General features: G+C 43.2%; 3 protein-coding genes across 5 annotated transcripts; 1 reads left to right on the forward strand and 2 right to left on the reverse strand.

Moving 5' to 3' along the window:
* Window positions 1-144: 144 nt before the first annotated feature.
* Window positions 145-1627, forward strand: LOC124194664. 2 transcript variants are annotated; one of them, XM_046588952.1, is made up of 8 exons: window positions 145-263; window positions 372-473; window positions 536-710; window positions 796-860; window positions 927-1008; window positions 1088-1188; window positions 1271-1356; window positions 1432-1627. In XM_046588952.1, the coding sequence occupies exons 2-8, from the start codon at window positions 408-410 to the stop codon at window positions 1544-1546; spliced, it is 690 nt and encodes a 229-aa protein (XP_046444908.1). In that variant the 5' UTR covers window positions 145-263; window positions 372-407; the 3' UTR covers window positions 1547-1627. The 2 variants fall into 2 exon arrangements, with proteins under 2 accessions (XP_046444908.1, XP_046444909.1); XM_046588953.1 differs by having other exon boundaries at window positions 247-473; window positions 1271-1360.
* A 433-nt stretch (window positions 1628-2060) lies between these two features.
* LOC124194656 (inhibitor of nuclear factor kappa-B kinase subunit alpha-like) lies at window positions 2061-5467 on the reverse strand. Of its 2 annotated transcripts, XM_046588940.1 has the most exons (11): window positions 4973-5467; window positions 4638-4897; window positions 4434-4563; window positions 4276-4360; window positions 4104-4211; window positions 3475-4029; window positions 3228-3382; window positions 2816-3152; window positions 2608-2752; window positions 2404-2552; window positions 2061-2301 (listed from the first exon to the last, which is right to left on the reverse strand). In XM_046588940.1, the coding sequence occupies exons 1-11, from the start codon at window positions 5187-5189 to the stop codon at window positions 2217-2219; spliced, it is 2226 nt and encodes a 741-aa protein (XP_046444896.1). In that variant the 5' UTR covers window positions 5190-5467; the 3' UTR covers window positions 2061-2216. The 2 variants fall into 2 exon arrangements, with proteins under 2 accessions (XP_046444896.1, XP_046444895.1); XM_046588939.1 differs by having other exon boundaries at window positions 2816-3382; window positions 4973-5435.
* A 67-nt stretch (window positions 5468-5534) lies between these two features.
* Window positions 5535-19352, reverse strand: LOC124194655 (RNA polymerase II elongation factor Ell-like). The gene is made up of 8 exons (XM_046588937.1): window positions 19100-19352; window positions 18033-18080; window positions 12619-12857; window positions 10742-11205; window positions 10429-10575; window positions 10160-10316; window positions 8440-9481; window positions 5535-8355 (listed from the first exon to the last, which is right to left on the reverse strand). Exons 1-8 carry the CDS (start codon window positions 19229-19231, stop codon window positions 8200-8202), a joined length of 2385 nt encoding a protein of 794 aa, XP_046444893.1. The 5' UTR covers window positions 19232-19352; the 3' UTR covers window positions 5535-8199.
* Between the last annotated feature and the right edge of the window lie 844 nt (window positions 19353-20196).

Genomic DNA, 20196 nt, shown 5'->3' on the forward strand with positions numbered 1-20196 from the left:
TTCGTAATTCGTAAATATTTACCATACTTTTACTTCAAAATCACTTATTCATTATACACGAGGCTGCTATTGTGAGACTTCTTATTAGCTGACTGGCGAACTCATAACTCACAAAGAACTTTTGTTCTCCTGCAAGTCTGCAACGGACCAATGGTGTGTGTGAATTTGATTTGAAGGTTTTTCAAACAGCGTTGCATTTTTGAAATTTTCCATTAATAGTTTAGTTCAACAACGTCAATTCGCCAGTCACCTTTGAATTGCTGGTAAGGCAGTTTCTTTCATGACATTAATTTTGTGTCTTGTGAAGCAAGTTTAATCCAGATTTTGGCTAGATGATAATATGTACACAATTTTCATTCACTCTGAAATAGTTTAGTTACGTGAATCTAGCCATTTCCAAAACAAAAATGGAGGTTGAACCAATGAAGGACGAGTTTCTAAGCATAAAATCTTCTTTGAAAGAATTCAGCGAGGTGAAATTAGTTTTTATAACGTGACAGATAAGTGAAATGACCCTCATGATTCCCACCTACAGGCAAAGTTCAAGATGCTCGAGGACATTAGAGCCATTCGAATCAAAATCAAGGTGGCTCAGCAACGTTCATTTCGACTCCAAAATGAGATTCAAGAAGGTCGAACTCGTTACGAAGAATTCGCTTCCCACTGCGACCGACTTCGTACAAGACTGCTTCAACTCTCTGGTTATCAGCGTGAGTATACAGTTTCTCGATTCCATAACGGCGATCATCATGTAAAATTACCAAAATTCCGTCGTGATTGTTGATTCCCCCACAGTGGAAATCTCGCGTCTGCAATCCCGTTATAGAGAATTGACCGCAAATCTCCATGCCAAGAACCAGGTATGTGATAGAGTTTTTGCATTCGTTACATGCTGACCATAATTTACACGACTTTAACCAAAAAAGGAAAGCGAGAGCCAGTTGGAGAACCTCGAGGCAGAATTTGCCAGACAGCGAAATGAGACAACAACAGAATATGCAAGAAAGGGTAAGGCCAAATAGTACACAACCTAAAATTGGATACCCCCTTAGGAAATATTTACCCGTCTATTACTTCCTATTGTCAGTGGAAGAGAAACGGCAGCAACTGGAGCGTGAACTGTCGTCCCTTCGTTCTGATTTAGCTGCTCACGACGATGACGGGATATTAGTGGAGCAAAAGCGGAAGGTAATGTATTACGACAATTCCATTCGACATAGTAAAACCATAGAGTAAGTCTACATTGATATTATTTATTTCTTCTACCAAGCACGACGAGGAGTTGGAATGTTTAAAGACCAACATAGCCATGGAAATGGAACAAGAGAAAGAGACTGTCCACCACAACAATTGCAAGTTGGTGAGTATAAATGTTCACTGCCGTTTCGCGTACATTTACCAAAAAGCAATGTTTCACTATAATTACAATAGAAAGCGAGCTGTTTACAAGAAAACATTCAAGAGCTGGAAACAAAACTTTTCATCCTCCGGGGAGGCCCTTAAAGTCTTTTCACACTTCACCGTCATTTTTTTGTGCCGCCTTTAAATATTGTGTAATCTACTCAGTCAGTTGGATAACAGATGGCATAGCCCACTCTATCATCAAATAAAACGTTAAAGAACCAGATCCATTATCTTACATCAGGAAGAGTCTTAAAAGATATTTGCGGTCAGGAAATTGTGATCTTGAAACAAAAAATATAACCTCATAATAGTTATTTTGTTATTCCCCGTTTCAGAAATAACCAACAGCCTAGCTTGGAAATGAGATGAGGCCACAGTACTTTGCGTTCGTAAAAACGTATTAATAGACTGGTGGAGGTAAATGTGACGACCTCAGGAAAGTAATTAGAACACGAAATAATTGCTCGGTGCACATAGACACAGTTATTGAGACAATAGCTTTTGGTTGTCGGAGCGCAAAGTGCCGGCTGGCCTCGGCGAACTGCATGGCCTACTACGGTGGCTGCATTGAAACTGTAGCCAGCCCAAAACTCAACAATCGACCGTTACGAATAGAATTAAAGGGGTTAATTTCCGTTACTAAATTTGAACATGGCGAAGATAAAACAAGAAGTTTATATCAGAACAAACCCAACATCCTTTGGTTGCCAACACACACAAAAAGGCACCTACAGTTATTGCAAAGAAGTAACAACTAGAGTCTGTAAAATGAAATCAAATAACAATATGAAAAATACAGCAATTACGCTGTGCTAGTCATTCAAAAAATTCCAATCAATTCTATGCGGTGTCGTGTTACAAGTTGCGCTCAATCCTCGGCTGAGTGTGTCCTGAATTCTAATGAAAGAAGCGAAGGGAAAAGGAAATGAAAAGATTCGTATTTAGATGGAACTGTACGGTTGGTGGTCCTACTTATTGCATTAACACGGTTAAACTTACTGGTAGCGCAAACTTTGGTTTTCTTGAATGACGACCATTGATTCACGAGCTTCATCCTCTCTCAGACTTAAGCTTGGGATATTGAGAAGGCTGGGCTCGCTAGCGGCATGCGGTTGATTTATCATGGACGTGCGCTGCCACAGCGTAACCTGCAAAATAAATTATGAGATGCCAGGGCAAAAGACTGTAATCACAAGAAATTACAGCGCGTTCGAGCAGGGTCCAAACATCGTTCTGCCGTGAGGTTTGAAACACGAAAATTTGATCCTGAAACTGATCTATTTCATTCTTCAGAACAATTAGCTGCGGTAAAAAGCTGTCCACGTCGGCCGAAGCCTTCTCCACCACTCTAAATAAAAGAATTTTTAATTTCAACAAACACCAGGACCAAAGAAAAACCATTCGAACAAACCTGATTTGAGTGAAACAATCGGTGAAGAGTTGGCTACGGTTTTTAAATGCCTTTACCACGACTTTAGTCATGGCCACGTTATTCTCCATTTGCTGTTTCTGCTCTGCCGAACGCTTCTGGAGGTCACTATAAAGTTCAAGAGCTAATTGGCTACAGTTATCCAAGGCGACGGAGGGTTTGGCTAGGAAAACCCCAGCCAATTTAGCAGCTTCGGCTACGCCAGATACCGTGCGCTGAACCACTTGTTCCAACGTGGTGCATCTCGATTGCAATTCAGCCAACTTGTTGCTTAAAGTAACTTCTTCTTTGTTCCACTTTTCAAGCAAAGTACAAGAGGCTGTTGAAGCAATAAAAATCAACAAAGTTAAAATAAAAACTAATAAGTGGTTTCTGGATCGATATAAATCATTACGCAGTCCTCCTCTTTGAGCTTGCAACTTGTAATTATACTGGTCTTGTTTCAAGCTGCTGGTGAAAAGATCGTGACGTGAAACGGCGTGACGAAGGGCCCCATTGATAAAATCAGTTTGTTGTTTCAACAGTGACGCTCTCACCGTCATGTACGTTCTATCAATTATAAAACAAAAATGTTAAGTGAATACCGTAAGCTGGCGGGCAGCAATTTAGGCAACTGAAAAAAGGTTAGCAAATAAACGTACGAATGAATTTTCAGAGCGTGATTCAGCTTTCGGTAAAGTGTCGCCTGATGATTGATAAAGAAGACAGACTGGGCCCACATTCGTTTCTGAATTCGGTACTCGAATTCCTCTCTTGGATTCGCTAGCATAGTCTCCAGGAATTCCGGATATACTTGCGTCAACTTGCATTCCGATCCGTCGTTAAACTTGGAGAATAGGCAAACATTCCCGAGCTCCTCACTGCCGAAAAATTGCCTAGCGTTTTTCCCCGAATCCGACGCATATCCTCTTGGGAGAACCAACAATTGATATCGGGGGCTGATGCCGGTGTCCCGTTCGATCCACTCGTGAAAAGTCTCCATGGTAACGTCGTCGCTGACGGTGTAGGATAACAGAGCAAGGCCCTCGACCCAGAAAATGGATACAACCTCAGTAGTTAGAACCTTTTCCAATAAGCCGAAAGCCACGATAGGTCCTGGTGGACGACTAGCATCAGGTACCCAATGACGACCTCGCATAGCAGGGTTCCACTCCAACATCAATTTCAACCACTCTTCCATTTGCGCTTGCACGACACTACAAAAAAAAATTTCATTAAGTTGCAATACTAACATATATATTTTTTTTAAATAGCACAATCATGTAATTACCTGCTCAAATGATTTTCCTTGAATAACTTTTGGGAGAAAACAATTTCACCGCTTGGGTGTGAATAAATGCAAATATCACTGTGCGTTTTCCGTTCCGCGTGCTGCATCCTACAACCGCCAAAGAACCAAACATTGGTAGTCTGTGACTGTATTATTTATTCAGGCGGAATACCAAACAACAGGGGGCTGGCCAGGGAGAAATGGTCGAACTCCTGTAATACACTCGTGGATGACGACTCCCAAACTCCAATAATCAACTGAAATCAAATACAAGTTAATAATGTTGCACGCACCTGGAATTTTTAAATTTGTTTTTGTCTCAGGACATACCGGTATTGTTGTACTTCTCGCAGCTAAAAAGCTCGGGAGCCAAATACTGCAACGTTCCGACTAATGTATGGCATAGACTTTGTTTGTTCAAATTTTTTGCCATGCCCAAATCAATCAGTTTGTAAAATTTCTGTTAAGAAAGAGTGATAATCGAAAAGGTAAAAATCCTGGGAAGAAATTATCAATGCCTGAATTTAATCGAACCTTTTCCTCCGTCTGTTGAATGACCACATTCTCTGGTTTTATATCCCTATGTACTACCTTGACTGAATGAAGGTATACAACAGCACTGGAAATATCACGTAAGATGTCTACAACATCCTTTTCAGGAATTCCACAACAATTGGCTGGTTTGTTGAGTACTTGACGAAGATCCCCTCCATTGCAGTATTCCATACAGAGAATGGGTGCATCACAACTTAAAGATCTAAGATCTGGAGGAACTGGTAGAGAAGCAACTATTCCTGTATTTCATAAATTTTGTTAGGTATTGCATAAGTTTAACAGCGAAGTGTCAAATCAAGTAGCAAGTTTTATACCTGGATGTTTTAAATGATGGAGAATGTCCAGTTCTTTGTCCCAGTTGTTATCGGCGACAAAGGGAGAATCTCGATGGATCTTTTTGACGGCAATTTTTTCTCCTGTAAGTCTATTTATCATCAAGAGTACTTTACCAAAAGCACCAGACCCCAGGAGGCGTTCGAGTTTCCATTCTCCAAATTCAAGTTTCTCCATTTTGTTCTCTGCCTGATCCATTTCTTAACTGTTTCCCATTAATGAAATCAAATGTGGAAAACAGGAATAATCTCTTGGCCCATTAGCAATCCAGATTTCTCAATAATAATAATCCCATAGTCAGAAATTAATCAAGTATTGTGAAATTCTAAGATGTTGTTATTTTCTCTTGCTTCACGAGTTTGCTTCACAACGTTGCCAGGTTTTCAATGTCAACAAGGTACGAAATCATGTAAATTTTTTAACCATTTTCTAGGACAGGTGTTGGCCACCTGCACTAGCCTGAATAAATAAAACTAGCACGCGAACCCACACACACACACACAAGTTTCAAAAATGAAAAAGTAAAAGAACCAGAAGTCGAAGGACATTTTTAGATGCTCTTGTATTTTTTTTTTTGGCTTTCTGAACCATTATTATACGCACACACACAAGTGGAACAAAAATCTCAGCAATCAATTCACCACCACAGGTTTTTTGTGTAAAAATGTATACATTCAATGATATAGATAACAGGCTTCCGGGAGGAGACAGACAGACAGACAGAGAGAGATAGAGAAAAAGTGTTGTTGTTGTTGTTGTGTAGTAGTAGTAGTCAGTCGAAAGAGAATGGCGGAGCGAGAAAATGACAGAAGTTGAACGTCAGCCGACGAGAGAGAAAACAACATTTGGTCTTTCTTTAAAAAAACGTTGCATTTCTTCCTTTCTCTCTGCTCATTTAGCAGCCCCCCAAAAAAGACAATAGCGCAGAGAGAAAGAGAGGAGAAAACAAGTGTTTGGGTTTTTCTTCGTACATAAACATTTTTTTCCTCCTCATCCACCCGATTTTTGTGTTGTTGGAAAGAATTCGTCACACACCGGCCTCCATTATTGTCTGGAACAACTTTCTCGTAGTAATTGTAATTGAAGAAAAATAAGGGCGCGAATATAAATCCGATCGAACAAGGCCACATCATTTAACATCCAGCGGATAAAAAGTGATAAGATTGGTTTTTTTTTAGGCATGCAGTAATTTTTCATCTCACAGAAATTTTGCCCGGATTCGAAAAGACTAAAATTCCCTCCCTTACAAATTCAATTTTTGCATCTTCCGGCTGTGACCTCATCACATCGACTCCGTTAAGACGAAAACAAATTCAACAACTGAAAACGACGAAATCTTATTTAAAAAAAAAAAAAAAAACGTCCCAGAAAGAAAGATGAGAGAGTACCCAGATAATCTGTATAATAATAATAATAATAAGTATTTTTTTTTTTTGCATTTTAAACTAATCCCCCCTCCCAAAAATATGGACTTTTCTCTCTTTTTATTCTTCCCCCACACTATTTTTTTTTGTTTGTTAATTTATTGAATATTTTTTTTTATTTTTGGATTTTAAATCTCCCTCCAAAAATAGAAACAAATTTTTGAAATTCCCGCATTTGTTTAAATAGCCATCCAAAAGTGGATGATGTCGGAATCATTTGGTGGTGGCGGTTGGTAGTGGAGGAGGGAAGGGTAGTGTAGTTGTGTTACAAGTAAGTCTCTCTTGAACGAAAATCAACGGGGGGTATGTCTATATATCACCTGGCAAGAAAAGTGGGGGGGAGGGGGGGGGAGGGCACGTCGAAAATTGGAATTATATATGGCTAAACCTTGGGGGGAAGGGCATGGGAGGGCAGGAAATGAAAAGAATGAAGGGAAAAATAAGAAGAGGGGAGCGATTTGACCAAAAAACAATTTTGGTGGATGGTGCGCGAATGAAAGACAAAAGTGTACACGACGTGAAAGCCAAAAACGTAGAAAACAACCCAAATAAGAAAAAAAAATTTAAGTTCAATTTTTTTTTTGTTTTCAAAGGTGTTGTGTGTCTTGTCTGTGTGTGTGGACAAAAGAGAAAATGCTGTTCAATGGTGGGGTATAGGAGGAGGGAATGACAGTTATTTCCCTCTTCTTCTGTTTTTCCTGTCGGCGAAGAATAGGAGGAAAAAAAAAAGGAAAAAAAATGGCGACCGCCTCATCTATATCGACTTTTGGACACAGCGAGCAAATAGAGAAAGAAAAAGCTTTAATTCAAAAAAGAAAAAATTCCATCCCAATGCGAGGAATTTTCTTGATTTCGTTTGGAAAATAATAATGATAATAAGGTACTGTACGTACTACCCCGACAACAACCTCCCCCTAGAAATGAATCAGAAGAATATCAAGGAGAGAAAAAACTGAGAAAAACGGGGTGGGGGAAAAAAAATCAAGCTATTATATGGGATTTGGGGAGATGATATCAACAATATGCAGCCAACAATTTAAATGGGTTCTCGAAATCTAAGCTAGAGACACACACACGCACAAACAAACGCTCGCTCGTTCGATCTTTCGCAGGCAAATAAACAAAAGGAAAAAGAAAAATGAACAAACAAACAAACACACACACACACAATCTTTAAATCCACCATGGGTTTTACGGTATTATCGATATTCGCGGTTGAAATGACGTGATGATTAGAGTCGTTTTTTTTTTCCTATTGTCGTGATTTCGTCGTGCTCCCCTCTAAAAAAAACAATTGCGACAGAGTGCACCGCTACACACCTCGTCCCCACCCCGTTTGCCAAAACCACATCACACAGGGGGAAAAATAATATTAAGGGCCCCCAATGATTAAGTGAGCAAACCTAAAAAAAAAAAAAATTTCAACTAAATTTTGTCTTTTTTTCGATTTTCTTCTTTTTTTGTGTTGATGATGATGTGTGTGTGTTTGCTTGTTGTCTGTTTTGAATTAAATATGAACAAACTTCTTCTTTACCGACAATCTGTTGAGCCACGGCCTTTGAGAGAGATTGTGTAAGAGAGAGAGAGAGGGGGGAGGTGATTCTTTCATAAAGAATCTGGGCGAGAGAGAGAGAAAAAAGTGGAGAAAAGAAAAAGAGAATAATTTCGATTGGAATCATTATCAAAGAGAGGATTGGGGAGCTGGAGAGAGAGAGAGAGGGATTGACTAAATCGCCATCATCAAAAGAGATAGGGGGACGATCGAAACAAACAAACTAGGGGGGTCAAGAACGGCAGGTCTGGGTCGTGTCCCATTCCAGCACGAGCCGCTTAATGTGGGCCAACTTTTCGTGAAGGTGATGGAACCGTCGCTTCGCCTCCCGGTACTTGGCGTCCCGCAAATTCTCCTTGTACTCGCGGACGATTTGACTTTTGATGCGCTGCGCGATTCAAAACAACCCGAGTTCATTAGCCATGAATTAGAAAACACACACACAAATTTACGTCGTTGTCTTTGTCTTTACCTGCCAAGCCGAGGTGCCTTCGTCCTGCTGTCGCAGCTCCTCTTCCAGGTGAGAGAAACGCTTGGAAACTTTGTCGATGGCCTTGTGCAGGTTGCGGTACTCGTTGTACTGCGAGTTGAAATCCTCCTTGTAGCGGCTGCGCTGCTCGCCAGAGACGATCGTTCGGTACTGCAGAGTGTACGGCTCCGAATCCGTTTCCGTTGGCGTCGTCGAGGCTGACAGGCCGACGCTCACGTCCGTCGTGTCCATCATGTGATCGGCCGACATGCTGTCGGGACTCGAGTTGGGCGTGTCGGGCCCATCCGTCGACGACGTGACCCGCGTCGACACCACGGCCGTCGCTTGAGTCGATGACGAAGTCGACAGCGCCAAACTTCCAGGTCTGTAATAATTGTGATTCTCCGATCGGTGGTGGTTGTGGTGATGGTTGTTGTTGTTGTTGTTGTTGTGTTGCTGATGAGCTGGGGGCATCTGCGGTGGCTGTTGCTGCTGCACTTGGTTGTGTTGTTGCTGGTGATGGTGGTTGTTGTCCTTGTTGTTGTTGTGGTAGTGTTGCTGCTGCTGCAGTTGTTGTTGGTGATGGCTGGGCGGAGAGGGACGCACTTTAAGAGACGAACTAGACCTAGCGGGTGCCATCTGCTGTTGTTGAGCGTTGCGAGAATCGGGCACGGACGAGTGATGATGCGTCGATTGACTCGAATCGGGTTTCTTGTAGAGCGAGATCCTCTGCTTCTTGGCTGCCTTGGCGGCCGCTTCGACAGCGGCCGCGTCCAGAGCATCGAGTCCGGCCAAGACTTGCTGACTCGGCCGTTTCTCGCCTCTCTCCCGCTTCTCTGGTGCGGCACCAGTGGCCAGGCCGCCACTCGCTAGACCACCGTTGGGACTGGCACTTGTTTTATTGTTATGAATGGCGGACAACGAGGACAGCGACGATGACGAACCGACCGGAGAGCCGTTCGAATGCAAGCTACTAGATGGTGGCGAATGCCCACTTCCGCTACTCGAATCACTCACCGGCGGCGTCAAGTTCTGCGGCTTCCGTCTGCAACGACAAACAAAACAACACCCATGTAATGCAATCAATCATTCCCTTTGACTCTTTTCTTTCTTTCATTAATTCCTTTTTGAATCAAAATCTCAATTAACGTGCTCCAAAAAAGAAAAAGTGAAATGAGCCGGACCGATCGACTTTCCAAAAAAAAGGAGAGAGAAATCGGTCACTAGAATTTCATTTCAACGAATAAAAAAAATGAAATCTTCTTCTTCTTTACAAAACGGCCGTCCTCAATTCTCTTTCAATGCATTCTGTTCCCGTCCATTGAGTCGTCGCCGATTCAGTCAGCTTATTCGATCAGATTACACACAAATAGCTGAATCGACATCCGACGATGGCCAAACCAGATAATCCGGTTCGAATTTTTAGTTGAAAAATAAATAATAATAAAAAAAAGGCACATAAGCATCAATTCCCCTCGCCCTCACGGCGTATCACACAAAGGCAGGACGTGCCAAACTGGCCCAGATTGCAGCAGCAGTCAGACCAGTCCCCCCTCCCACTCCCCACGCACACAGAGAGAGAATGGCAGCCATGGCAAACAGACAGAGAGAGAACAGGTTTTTTTTTTCGTTCATTCGTTCGCCCCTCAATAAATAAAAGGGCGTGCAGCGCAGAGAGTTAAAACATAAAAAAAAGACTTTCACTTTGATTGCACGCCATTACCTTTTGAGAATCTGCTTCTCCTGGTCCGTGTAAAATGGCCAGTCGTCGTGCACGTCGTTCCAGATATGCCGCGCCAGGTGGTACGCTTGATCCTTCATCAAGCCGATGGCAGACAAGACGTTCATAATCAGTTTCTTGTCCTTTTCCTTGAGACCCTCTGAATCAAGAAGAAGAAGACAGAAATGAAAATGGGGTAACACAAAGTGGAGACACTAACGTCATGTTTCACGTCAATCAAACGATCAAATTAGAAGCAGAAAAAGACTTACCTTTGTGTAATCGATTAACGAGTTCGGGTTTCTTGTAAGATCGAATGGCCAACATGTGAATGAGTCTCTCGCGAAGCGGCCGCTTCATCAAATCCGGATTGGCTTCCACCATAGAACCCGAACCATTGGCGTATCCATCTTTCAATGCTGCAATTGCACACAGACAATAACAAGGAATTGGTAAAATGTCACTGGACGGAGGGTAGTGGCTAACTGGGCAAAACAAGTGGCGGAGCGAATCGGATTGGAAACAATTCTCTCGTACGCCCAGCAGCCATAGTTAAATTAGGAAAAGAAAAAATAGAAAGTTTACTGGAAGATGATGTCATTGACGAGTTGGACGAAATGGAGGAGGCAGTGGGGTAGGATGGCGAGGCGGCGGATCTCGGCAGGGGACTAATGGCATTGCTGGTTGTCCGTTGTCCGCCCAGCGACGGCGAAGACGTGCTACTCCGTCCGAGACCTCCCCCACCACTTCCGTTTTGTTGCTGCTGTACATGGCTACTGCTGTTGTGATACGTGGACGACGGATAGAGGGAAGATAACGAAGATGAGGATAAGGAAGACGGAGCGGTCGTCGACGACAATGAAGAAGACGAGCCGCCCCGGTGGTGGTGATGATGCTGTGACGTCGGATGGACTCCTCCTCCTCCTCCGGAGGTGGGCGGCGACGTGTCGCCTCGATCCCTCCGAGGCGGAAAGACGGCAGCGGCTTGCTTCCTGATTTTGACTACGCGACCAATATCAGGGCCACAGGCGAGTTTTATCACACGAGTGCTATAAACATCGACCCCAAACAAACCCGAAAAAAATGGGAGAGAAAAAAGAGAAAAATGAGTAAATTATTTGTTAGATAATCGCAACTTGTCCAACGTCATCTTCGGCAATCATTGGCAGCCGACAGTGTCGGCTCACAACTTTTTTTCTCTGTCTTTTTAATAAAACACATTCGATTGTGCGTCTTGTTCAATCGAGATAAAGAAAGTCCGCCAGGCAACAACAAAAACAAAACACACAGAAAATAATAGCCAGACCCGAGTCACGTAGGTCGCAATACCCACGGCCCAAAATGTTAAAAACGTCGTCATAATACTCTCGGCTGATAGGTGCCAGAATGGGAAAGAAAGAGCGAGACAAAAAGAAAATAACTTCAGAGATAACACATGAACAAAAAACCAAAAAAAAAGAGAGGCGGTGACGCATTTCCAGATTGTGACGCTACAACCACCAGGAGGCGTTGCCCACCAAAGTATTTGCGACGCGCACAGAGATGCCTATAAGCAACTAAACAAACAAGCGAAGTCGTAGAAAAACTATACTGGACGAGAAGGAAATAAAAATTTTGAATTAACAAGCCTAGCGCTGTAGCAAAAGCGAATCAACTTGCCACTCACAAACTCTCAAATTCATTTTCTTTGGCTTTTGGCTACTTCTTTTTTTTTTTAATAACAATAGTGAAAAAAATAAATTGGATGCGAAGCCCATTGGGCAAGGCCATGGAGACGCCATCAGATCATCTGAAAATATGTGCGTAGAGTGGAGACTAGAGGGACAAGAGCAAACACGCAAATAAAACGAGTTAGAAATATCCAATTCTGGTTCTCATTTCTCAGCTATTCGGATCCACAGGGTTGGAATTATTTGTCTAGAGAGAAGAGAGAGAGAGCCCCCTCAAGCTGACAAGAACCTTGAAGTTCGTTTGGGGGCTCTGCGAAGGTTTGTTGCACACGTACGTGTGTGTATCCCATCCATCTATCTATGCGAGGGTCTGTGTTTAGAACGACTCGCTGCTTGGAAACATTGACATAATTAAAGAAATAAAAGAAAAGCAGCCACCAATACACGAGACGCATTATTGGTCATGGTACTAGGGCCCTTTTGGTTGGTGGGGGAGGGTCTAAATTCCGCACTCGAGTGGAAGAAAAAACCGAACGGAAAAACAATGTCGCAAGATTTCGGTCGGCAGCCCAAAAGCCTTTCACTTCCACGAGAGACTCTTTGAATGAGAACGGATGACGTCACCCAGCGCCTCGAGCCCGTCATAGGCGCCGTTCGTGTTTCTTTCTTTCTTTCGTTCGTTCGGTGTAATGATTTGTAGTTTCGTTTCTAATATTTAATGCAGGTTACCTCGGAGGTAAAAGGGGTTCAAAAGGAGGCGTCAAAGTGTCTAATGAAATGTGTGTAACGTACCAGTTTTTCTTGCTCTCTTCCTCGGCGACAGCCATTCGTTGTCGCGTGGCTTCGTAGACGTCATCTTTGGCTTTGATGTTCATCTTGAGACCCATGACGCCGAGCGATTCCAGCGACTGGTAGCCGCATTGTTGGACGCACTCGAAACTGCCTTGGGGACCGCCCGCCACGGACGACGACGACAGGTTGAAACTGAACGCCGAGCCGCGACCCTCCTCCGCGCTAGGAAACCACAGCCGCTAAAAATAATGAAAATGGAGAGAAAAAAAAGAAACAAGTTAGTTTTATCAGAGTTGGGTTACACAATAATAACACATAAAAATAAAAAGAGAAGAAATGAAAAGTCGCTCATAAAATGACATGAAAAACTCGAAACGGGGAATTGAGACCGAGCGAACGCTGCCCGGCGACGATCATTACGATGGAACACTATTCCAATTTCCTAGTTCGATCGACGCCATCTGTTAACATCATCTTCCACATGACGTGGCGGCTCATACAGCAGCAGCAGCATATAACAGTCGATCTACATTTGATGTGTTGTTTCTTCTCATGGCCGCCAGCCTCGTTGCCATGTTGATTCTCCTTTTTGTTATATTTTTCTGCAGATCCTTTTCAAACCCCTTGCCAGACTCTCTCTCGACGAGAAAAATCAGGCCGCCGCTGCTGCTGCTGCTGCAGTGGGCTACTCGCAGAGAAGGTTAGAAAGAAAGCTCGGAGCTAAAAGGGAAACAATCCAGAACCAAAAATCCAAGACACAAGAGAAATAGAAAAGAAAGAGAGAGGCTGGTGGACCCGAGTCAAATACTCCAGACTCGATAACCGTTGCCCAGGTCTCTTTTTGTTTTGTTTTTCCCTTCTCTCTCAGGTGCGCCAATGAATACAGGAAGAGACTGTCTCCTCCATCTCTTTTTTAGGCAACATAGAAAGTTTCATTTTTTGTATTTTTTCCAATTTGAAATAAATAACACAAAAAAAAAGGCCCTTTCCCTTCTGGAATAACCCCGGAAAATAAAAGACGAATAAATTGTCGAGAGTTTATGGGAAACGTTGAACAAAAGATCCCGCTCCCCTTTATATACCTTTAGCCCCATATCCCCCTGTTTCTCTTATAAATAGATTAAGCTGTGTGGGATAAGGACTTGATTCCAAATGTGTCACGACGGGCAACCCACCGACATCTTCCTGGAGTCTCTCAATTCGTGTTCGCACTTTTCTCGCGACTTTATCCTCCTCACCGGGCAGGGGAAATATTTGGGCATTGGGCGAAAAAAAAACCGAATGAGGGGAATATCATCAAAGTGTTGGAAGAAAAGAAATGCAAAAGAGAAGGAGAATTATTGACAAGTAGGTCAATCGTTGAAGGGGCGCACACACGAAGGGAGAATGAAGAAGAAGAAGAAGACAACGACGAAAGAAAGAAAGAAAAAGAAAAAACACACAGAAATATCCCAGGCAAAGAGAAAGAGAGAGAACGGTATACGTCCTTGCCCGGTTTTGGGTGTGTGAGAGAGAAAAGAGAGAGGGAATGATCCGTTAGTCCGAGGCGGCGACTGAGAAGAAGAACGAGACACTCGGAATGTCTTTTTAAAAAAAAGAGACGACGGTCGGCCGCTCGGTCGTGGTAAGTTGGTGGTGGTGGTTGTTGGCCAGCCGGAAAAATGGGACGGCCGAGCTTCGAGCTTAAATGCTCGAGGAGAGTTCTATGCTACTTTTCGCTTCGTTTTATGTGTGACGTCACACTTCACCACCACCGCCGCCACCTACGCATTGCTGCTTCTTTTTTTCGCTTATTACCACCACCACCCCCGAGTCGTCTGCTGCTGCCGCATGTCCAAATGGGTCATTCCCGGTCAGTCAGCTAGACACAAGACAACATCTTTCCACCAGCGAAAAAATATAAAAAAGGAAATGGCAAATGCTTAACGAAGAAGAGAACTGGCAGCAGCAGCAGCAGTCGGCCTCGTCGCCAACGGTATCACCGAAAAGTGGAGAAATGAAAAGAAGAAGAAAGAAGAAGTCGTGAAGAAGAGAGCTCCAGGGTATATCCAGGATGTTCGTGAAACACACACGTGTGTGTCGTGACTTTAGTCGGCTTCAGTCACGCTCCAAATTTGAAAATGTAGCGCCGCCACACACACACACAGCTAGGCAGACATTCGTACATGTAGCGGGTCACTAGAGCGCGGAGCAAATCGGGGATTTTGTCACCCACCCGGCCGCCTCCTCCCAACGTCCCTGTGCCTTTGCTCTTTTTTTCTCCCCATTATATTTGTTCAATGTACAATTTTTATTTTCTTTTATTCCCCCCCCCTTTTTTCATTCGACAGTTTCGTGAACATCTGCTTGCGTGTGTGAGTGCGTCGTCCTATATGATGATTAAACGATGACAGGTGGCCATTAAAATGCTAAACGAGGCTAGATAGTAGTCGCTCGGGTTGAATAAGGACAACAACAATTGCATCGACTATTGCTATGCAGCAAACGCAGCTGCCTGCGTGATCTAATTTTGGAAAGTCGACGGACATAAACCACTTTCCCTTCTGAGGTAAGAAAAATGGGAGAAGTCGCACACTGCGCGCAAAAATCGCCATCACAACTTCCTCGTTTTCAAGTGTGACGCCAAGCGGAAATGACAACCAAAAAATCAATTCTTTTCTTTTTACGAGAGAAAAAAAGGGGATTATAAGTATATAGCCAGCAGACTTTTTGACAGATCCCCAGACCTTTATTCTCTCTCTCTCTCTTTCACTCGGTACCTCAATCCCTATAGTTCGTTGGGAAAAATAAAAAGAGGAGAGAATTATCCTGGCTCAAAGATGGACGCTGAGCCGAGTATTGCAATACCCCATGCGGGTCAAAAGTGAAAGGAACCCAAAACCAATAAAGACAGTCGTTCACGCCAGCCAAATAACCACCTCTCTTTTCTCCTAGCCTTATTAAAAGGAGAGTTTGGAATCCTCCCCAGACACAATCACGAAGCCATTTTCTGTATTCTCTTTTTTTTTGGAAAAATTCATCACTCAGCTTAGAAAGATGATTAAAACGACAAAAGAAAGATAAAAACCGAGTCGGGTTCTTTTTTCTACAATTGTTGTTGTTAAGGGGAGTAAGTGAAGGTAAAGAGGTTCGCCTCTCAACTGTGAGAGAAGATTTCAATCCTCGATAAGATCAAGGCCAATTGAAATTTTGAAAAAACCCAAAACAAGAAGCCCAGTAGAACCAAGTAGAAATAGAAATATATAAATCAAGAACAAGAAGGGAAATTCTGTTGGCGAGTACGTGGAAACCGCACCCAAGTTCACCTTGACAATCTTTGAAAATTTGACATTTTTCCAGTCTCTCTCTTTTTTTTCTTTTCCACACTTGTCTGTGCACCACCACGTCACACATCATGTCATCAAAGTGCCATCATAAAATTTCAGGTAAAGCTCCTTTATCTCCCCCCTTAACTTCCGCCTTCCCCCATTTTCTTTTCTACGGAGGTAGAATTTTGGTTGGTTTCGGTCCACAGAGAGAGAGAGAGACAACTGGAAAAAGAGAGGCCATTGACATGGGTGTTAATTAACCTAGAGCTATAGCGTTAGATTCTTTCCTGCTTCTCTACAACCAGATGTCGGTAGACCTTCACAAATTTTTCTTCTCCCACTAAGAAGCCTAAAAGATCAAGGTGGAAAATAAAAGATGAAATACAATTCAAACTGCCTCGGGTCCGCAATGGCCACACCCTTGATCAAAAAAGGGGAACTCGTTTTTGGGATTGTAATGGAATCCCACAAATACCCCTAATGATGTTGGTGTGTGACACATAGAAGAGAGCACAACTTTCTCTCCATTCAACAGAAACACAAATCATCAAAAGGCGATTGCGTTTGGTTTGGTCTGAGAGAAAGGCCGATTCAATTTTGTTCCTGTCCGCTGTTACTTCACTTTCTAACCTTGCATCGGAGGTGTCCGTAGAATATTGGCTAATACGACGATAGCAGCGGAACGAAGGAGCGGATGATATTTCTGCCTATCAAGTCGACTCGTGTGGAATAAGATAAGAGATTGGTTTTCCATCTTGCAAGGATCTCCAACCCCCCTATTGGCGAGGTCATTCAGAGCAACAATCAAGGACTTTTGGAGTAAAAGAGTTTGCTGTGCTTGCCTGAATGCCTCTCTTTTGGCCCGTGGTGTGTGCGCCGCTGTTCACGTGATAACTTTGGAACGGGAGAGATAGAGGGGGTGGGAGGGTTTCGGTTATTGCGTCACTCCATCCCAAGTCAATTGGATTATTACGCGTCCGCCTTCGTATGTGCGCGGTCGATAGATGGCAGAAGGAAAAAAAAGGCGCTGTACATTCGTTCGAGATAAGGAAGTCGTCTGCCTGTGACTGCACACACGTATACCGGGACTGAGGAGGAGGAGGGCACCCTCCCATGCAACTCCTCCTGGGTGGGGGAGGGTATTGTCATCGAAATGGAATCCTACAATAAAGTTCTGTTCTGTAACAAACCCCCCAGCTCGAACAAAAAGGGGGACCGTTTTCCGTTCCGCCACGTGCATAATATAACGAGCAAAAGAGAACAGGAGAAGAGAAAATGGTAACCGCTGCTATTTGCTTTGCTTCCAAGAACCAGATTTTGGCCCAAGAGAGAGAGAGAGGACTGTGCTTTGCTGACCTCGATAAGCAAGGCCAATAAGATTTCGTCAAGTTCGTGAATTCATTTTCTCTTCATTTCAGAAAACAGGAGAATTAGATTGGAGTCTTCCAGACTGGCACCACTACAAGGTGAGTTGGGGGGAACAAAAAAAGCTGCTGCTGTCCCTACTAGCAGTTAACAAAGCTAGACACACATCTATTCTTTATTTTATATTTTCCTTCCTATATCCAGTGGGTGGTGAGTGAGTGATGGAAGAGGCCAATGGACTCGGGGCTCTCTCTCGGGGAGACTGTGGTGGTGGATGTTGACGACGCCAAAGTTCATCCGACCTTGGCCGTCCGACATATTGCCAAGTCCCTCTGTCGACCAAAAAGAGCCAAAAGGGCAACTAACGATAAAATAGAAAAAAAGTAAGGAGCTCTCTGATAAGAAAAAGACTTAAAAAAGAAAAGAAAAACAAATCCAACCCATTTGAAAACTTGAAACTTCCTCTCCTGAAATATCAAATTATTATGGTTATAATAGTTAGGGTGAGAGAATGCGGCTTTCGATTGTTCCTGTTGATCTAACGGGAGAATGTTTTTCGAGACGAGGAATTTTTGTCGACTGAAAGAGGCCAACACACACACACACCACACGAACGACGATCCGGAAACCTACGTCAACCTGTTGCGTCACGACACGACCGGTTTCTTTTGTTGTTTTTTCGCGTGGGTTCTACCCCCACCCACCAATAGGTCAAATAAGGAATAAAATAGTAGAACTTACCCCTTCATTGCCAAGGAATTGTACACTGGGATGTTGTGACGTCTTCAACTGAAATAGAAAAGACAAACAACACGAAAACAGTTTAGTTACCGTCACTTTTTCTCGGGTAGCACAACACACAACACTTGTAGCGCCACCGCAATAAAAAAAGGATTCACCAGCTCTCTTTTTTTCCAACAACAACTTAACAAAAATTCTTATCAAATTTCTTTTTATCGGTGTTGTGTGTGAATTCACATTGAGGATTCTAACGGTGGGGGTATGTCGATCGCCATGTGGCCATTTCGATCGCAAAGTCAAAAAATATTTTACAAATAAAAATCCGCACGCTCCTGACTTGATTCTTTTGGTGCAACCATCATGGACGTACAAAAAAAAAGAGAAGGGGGGGAAAGAAGAAGAAGAAGGGGGGGGGGGGGGATTGTAATTTCTTTTATGCTCGACGTTTTCACTCGAAGAGAAAGAGAGGGGCCACTAGCGGCAGCTGCCACGGAAAATCGCCCAGAGCGACACACTCACACACACACCCGAGTTTTTGAAGAAAAAAGAAAAATCTCTTTTTTTTTCTTTCTTTCAACCAGCACATATATATACACTCTCGCACACACACACACACACACACCATCAACGATAAAAGAATGGAAAAATAAAGAAACATGTCGGCCGCCATCGTTGTGCTGACAACGTACGCCAATCTCGGGCAAAATGCTGGCGCACACATCACACACACACACACAGTTACACCGATTGTGTCGATTTTGTTTAAACGTGAGGGGGGGGGGCAAAAAGAGGAGACTGAGAAGAAATTATCTAATTATGAACATTGCCTTTTTTGGCCATATTGGTGTGCGAGACAGAAAGAGAGAGAGAGAGCTGGGAGATTCCTTTGCGGGCGCTTAAGGGGAGCACACACACACACACAGACACACACACACACACGACTTTTGGTTCGACGTTTTTTCCACGTCGCGAAACATCCGGAGCTGCTGTATTTTAACTCTTTTTTTTATAATTTATTTTCTTTTCATATTTGTGTGTCCTTTTTTTGTCAAACAATTCTGTCTCACCTTAATCCTCAGATATTCCTCAATGGCTTTGAACGACGAATCGGTGAGCTTCACGAAAACCAGCGATTTGTTCTCGCTGGAGTGGCCGTGCGCAGAGAGGCCGTATTGAACTCCTTCCTCAAAGGCAGCCATTCCTGAACTAAAAGAACTTCAACCAGACGACAGTGCTGCCGAAGCTCCAAGCTCTCCCGGCCACTATGGCGTGTGTGTGTATCGCCTATCCTATTCTCTCTGTGTGTCTGTGTTCCACTCCTCCATTTCTCTTTCGCTCGCTGCACAGTCAGACGGCACACCATAGGGGATACAGCGGATGTAACTTCAGACTGGGGATCGATACGCACCGGTTTTCTGGTAAACAGATGACAGATCACATTACATCTTTCAGCATCTCTTCTTCATTTTATTTGGGTTGGTGTGATGATGCTAATCGAATTTCATCAACATTTAAACAGCTTACACACGAATCGAGAATCAATCGTCGACAACGACAATTCAACCCATGTGGATCCAAGTCTGTCGTGCACAGGGGATACTTCCATTCCTCCCGTTTTTTTCTTTTTTATTCCCCGGCCCTTGTTTCAAAGCCGTCGTTTCGGGAAAGACCGGGAAAATCCAACGTACTTAAACTCCTGGCCGCCAGAGTGCTTATGACGCAATAAGTATATTGTATCGGCAGAAAAAGGGGGAATCACAAATACGCATAACTAAATAACCAGTGATTTCCAAGATGAAGCAATAGGTTAAAGAGCCTAATAACGTAAATACGCCATTGCTCCTTTTTTTGGCGTTTTCAAAAGAAATTGCGTTATATTATGTTTGATGCACCGAGAGGAAAAACTCGATTCATTGACGGGATTTGGAAAGCAGCTTTTGTACTGCTGCTGAATCCAGCCTTTTTTTCATTTCTAAATTCCAAACTTGTAAACACCGTCTTTAAGCTGCTGACGCAGTGAAAGTATGAACGCTGTATAGACGGCCGAATGTACTACTATGCTAGCCAAGTGTGCTATTATTTTTTTTTTCTTCCTTTTTTTGGCTTAGGGAACCAACAACTGCAATTGGGTCAAGTTTTAGAGCGGAATATATAAAAAAAATAC

The sequence above is a fragment of the Daphnia pulex genome, chromosome 5 (assembly GCF_021134715.1).
Source record: "Daphnia pulex isolate KAP4 chromosome 5, ASM2113471v1".
Lineage (NCBI taxonomy): Eukaryota > Metazoa > Arthropoda > Branchiopoda > Diplostraca > Daphniidae > Daphnia > Daphnia pulex.

Bases quoted from the DNA above. Each gene is read 5' to 3' on its own strand.
- LOC124194664 (XM_046588952.1), top strand. From the start codon at position 408: ATGGAGGTTGAACCAATGAAGGACGAGTTTCTAAGCATAAAATCTTCT. The intron at 474-535 runs GTGAAATTAGTT...TCCCACCTACAG, and splicing joins CTTTGAAAGAATTCAGCGAG to GCAAAGTTCAAGATGCTCGA. The intron at 711-795 runs GTGAGTATACAG...ATTCCCCCACAG, and splicing joins TCAACTCTCTGGTTATCAGC to TGGAAATCTCGCGTCTGCAA.
- LOC124194656 (XM_046588939.1), bottom strand. From the start codon at position 5,189: ATGGATCAGGCAGAGAACAAAATGGAGAAACTTGAATTTGGAGAATGG. The intron at 4,030-4,103 runs GTAATTACATGA...TTTTTTTTGTAG, and splicing joins AAGGAAAATCATTTGAGCAG to TGTCGTGCAAGCGCAAATGG. The intron at 2,302-2,403 runs GTAAGTTTAACC...TTCTTTCATTAG, and splicing joins AACCAAAGTTTGCGCTACCA to AATTCAGGACACACTCAGCC.
- LOC124194655 (XM_046588937.1), bottom strand. From the start codon at position 19,231: ATGGCTGCCTTTGAGGAAGGAGTTCAATACGGCCTCTCTGCGCACGGC. The intron at 11,206-12,618 runs GTACGTTACACA...CGATGTTTATAG, and splicing joins GAAGAGAGCAAGAAAAACTG to CACTCGTGTGATAAAACTCG. The intron at 9,482-10,159 runs GTAATGGCGTGC...TTGTCGTTGCAG, and splicing joins GAGAAGCAGATTCTCAAAAG to ACGGAAGCCGCAGAACTTGA.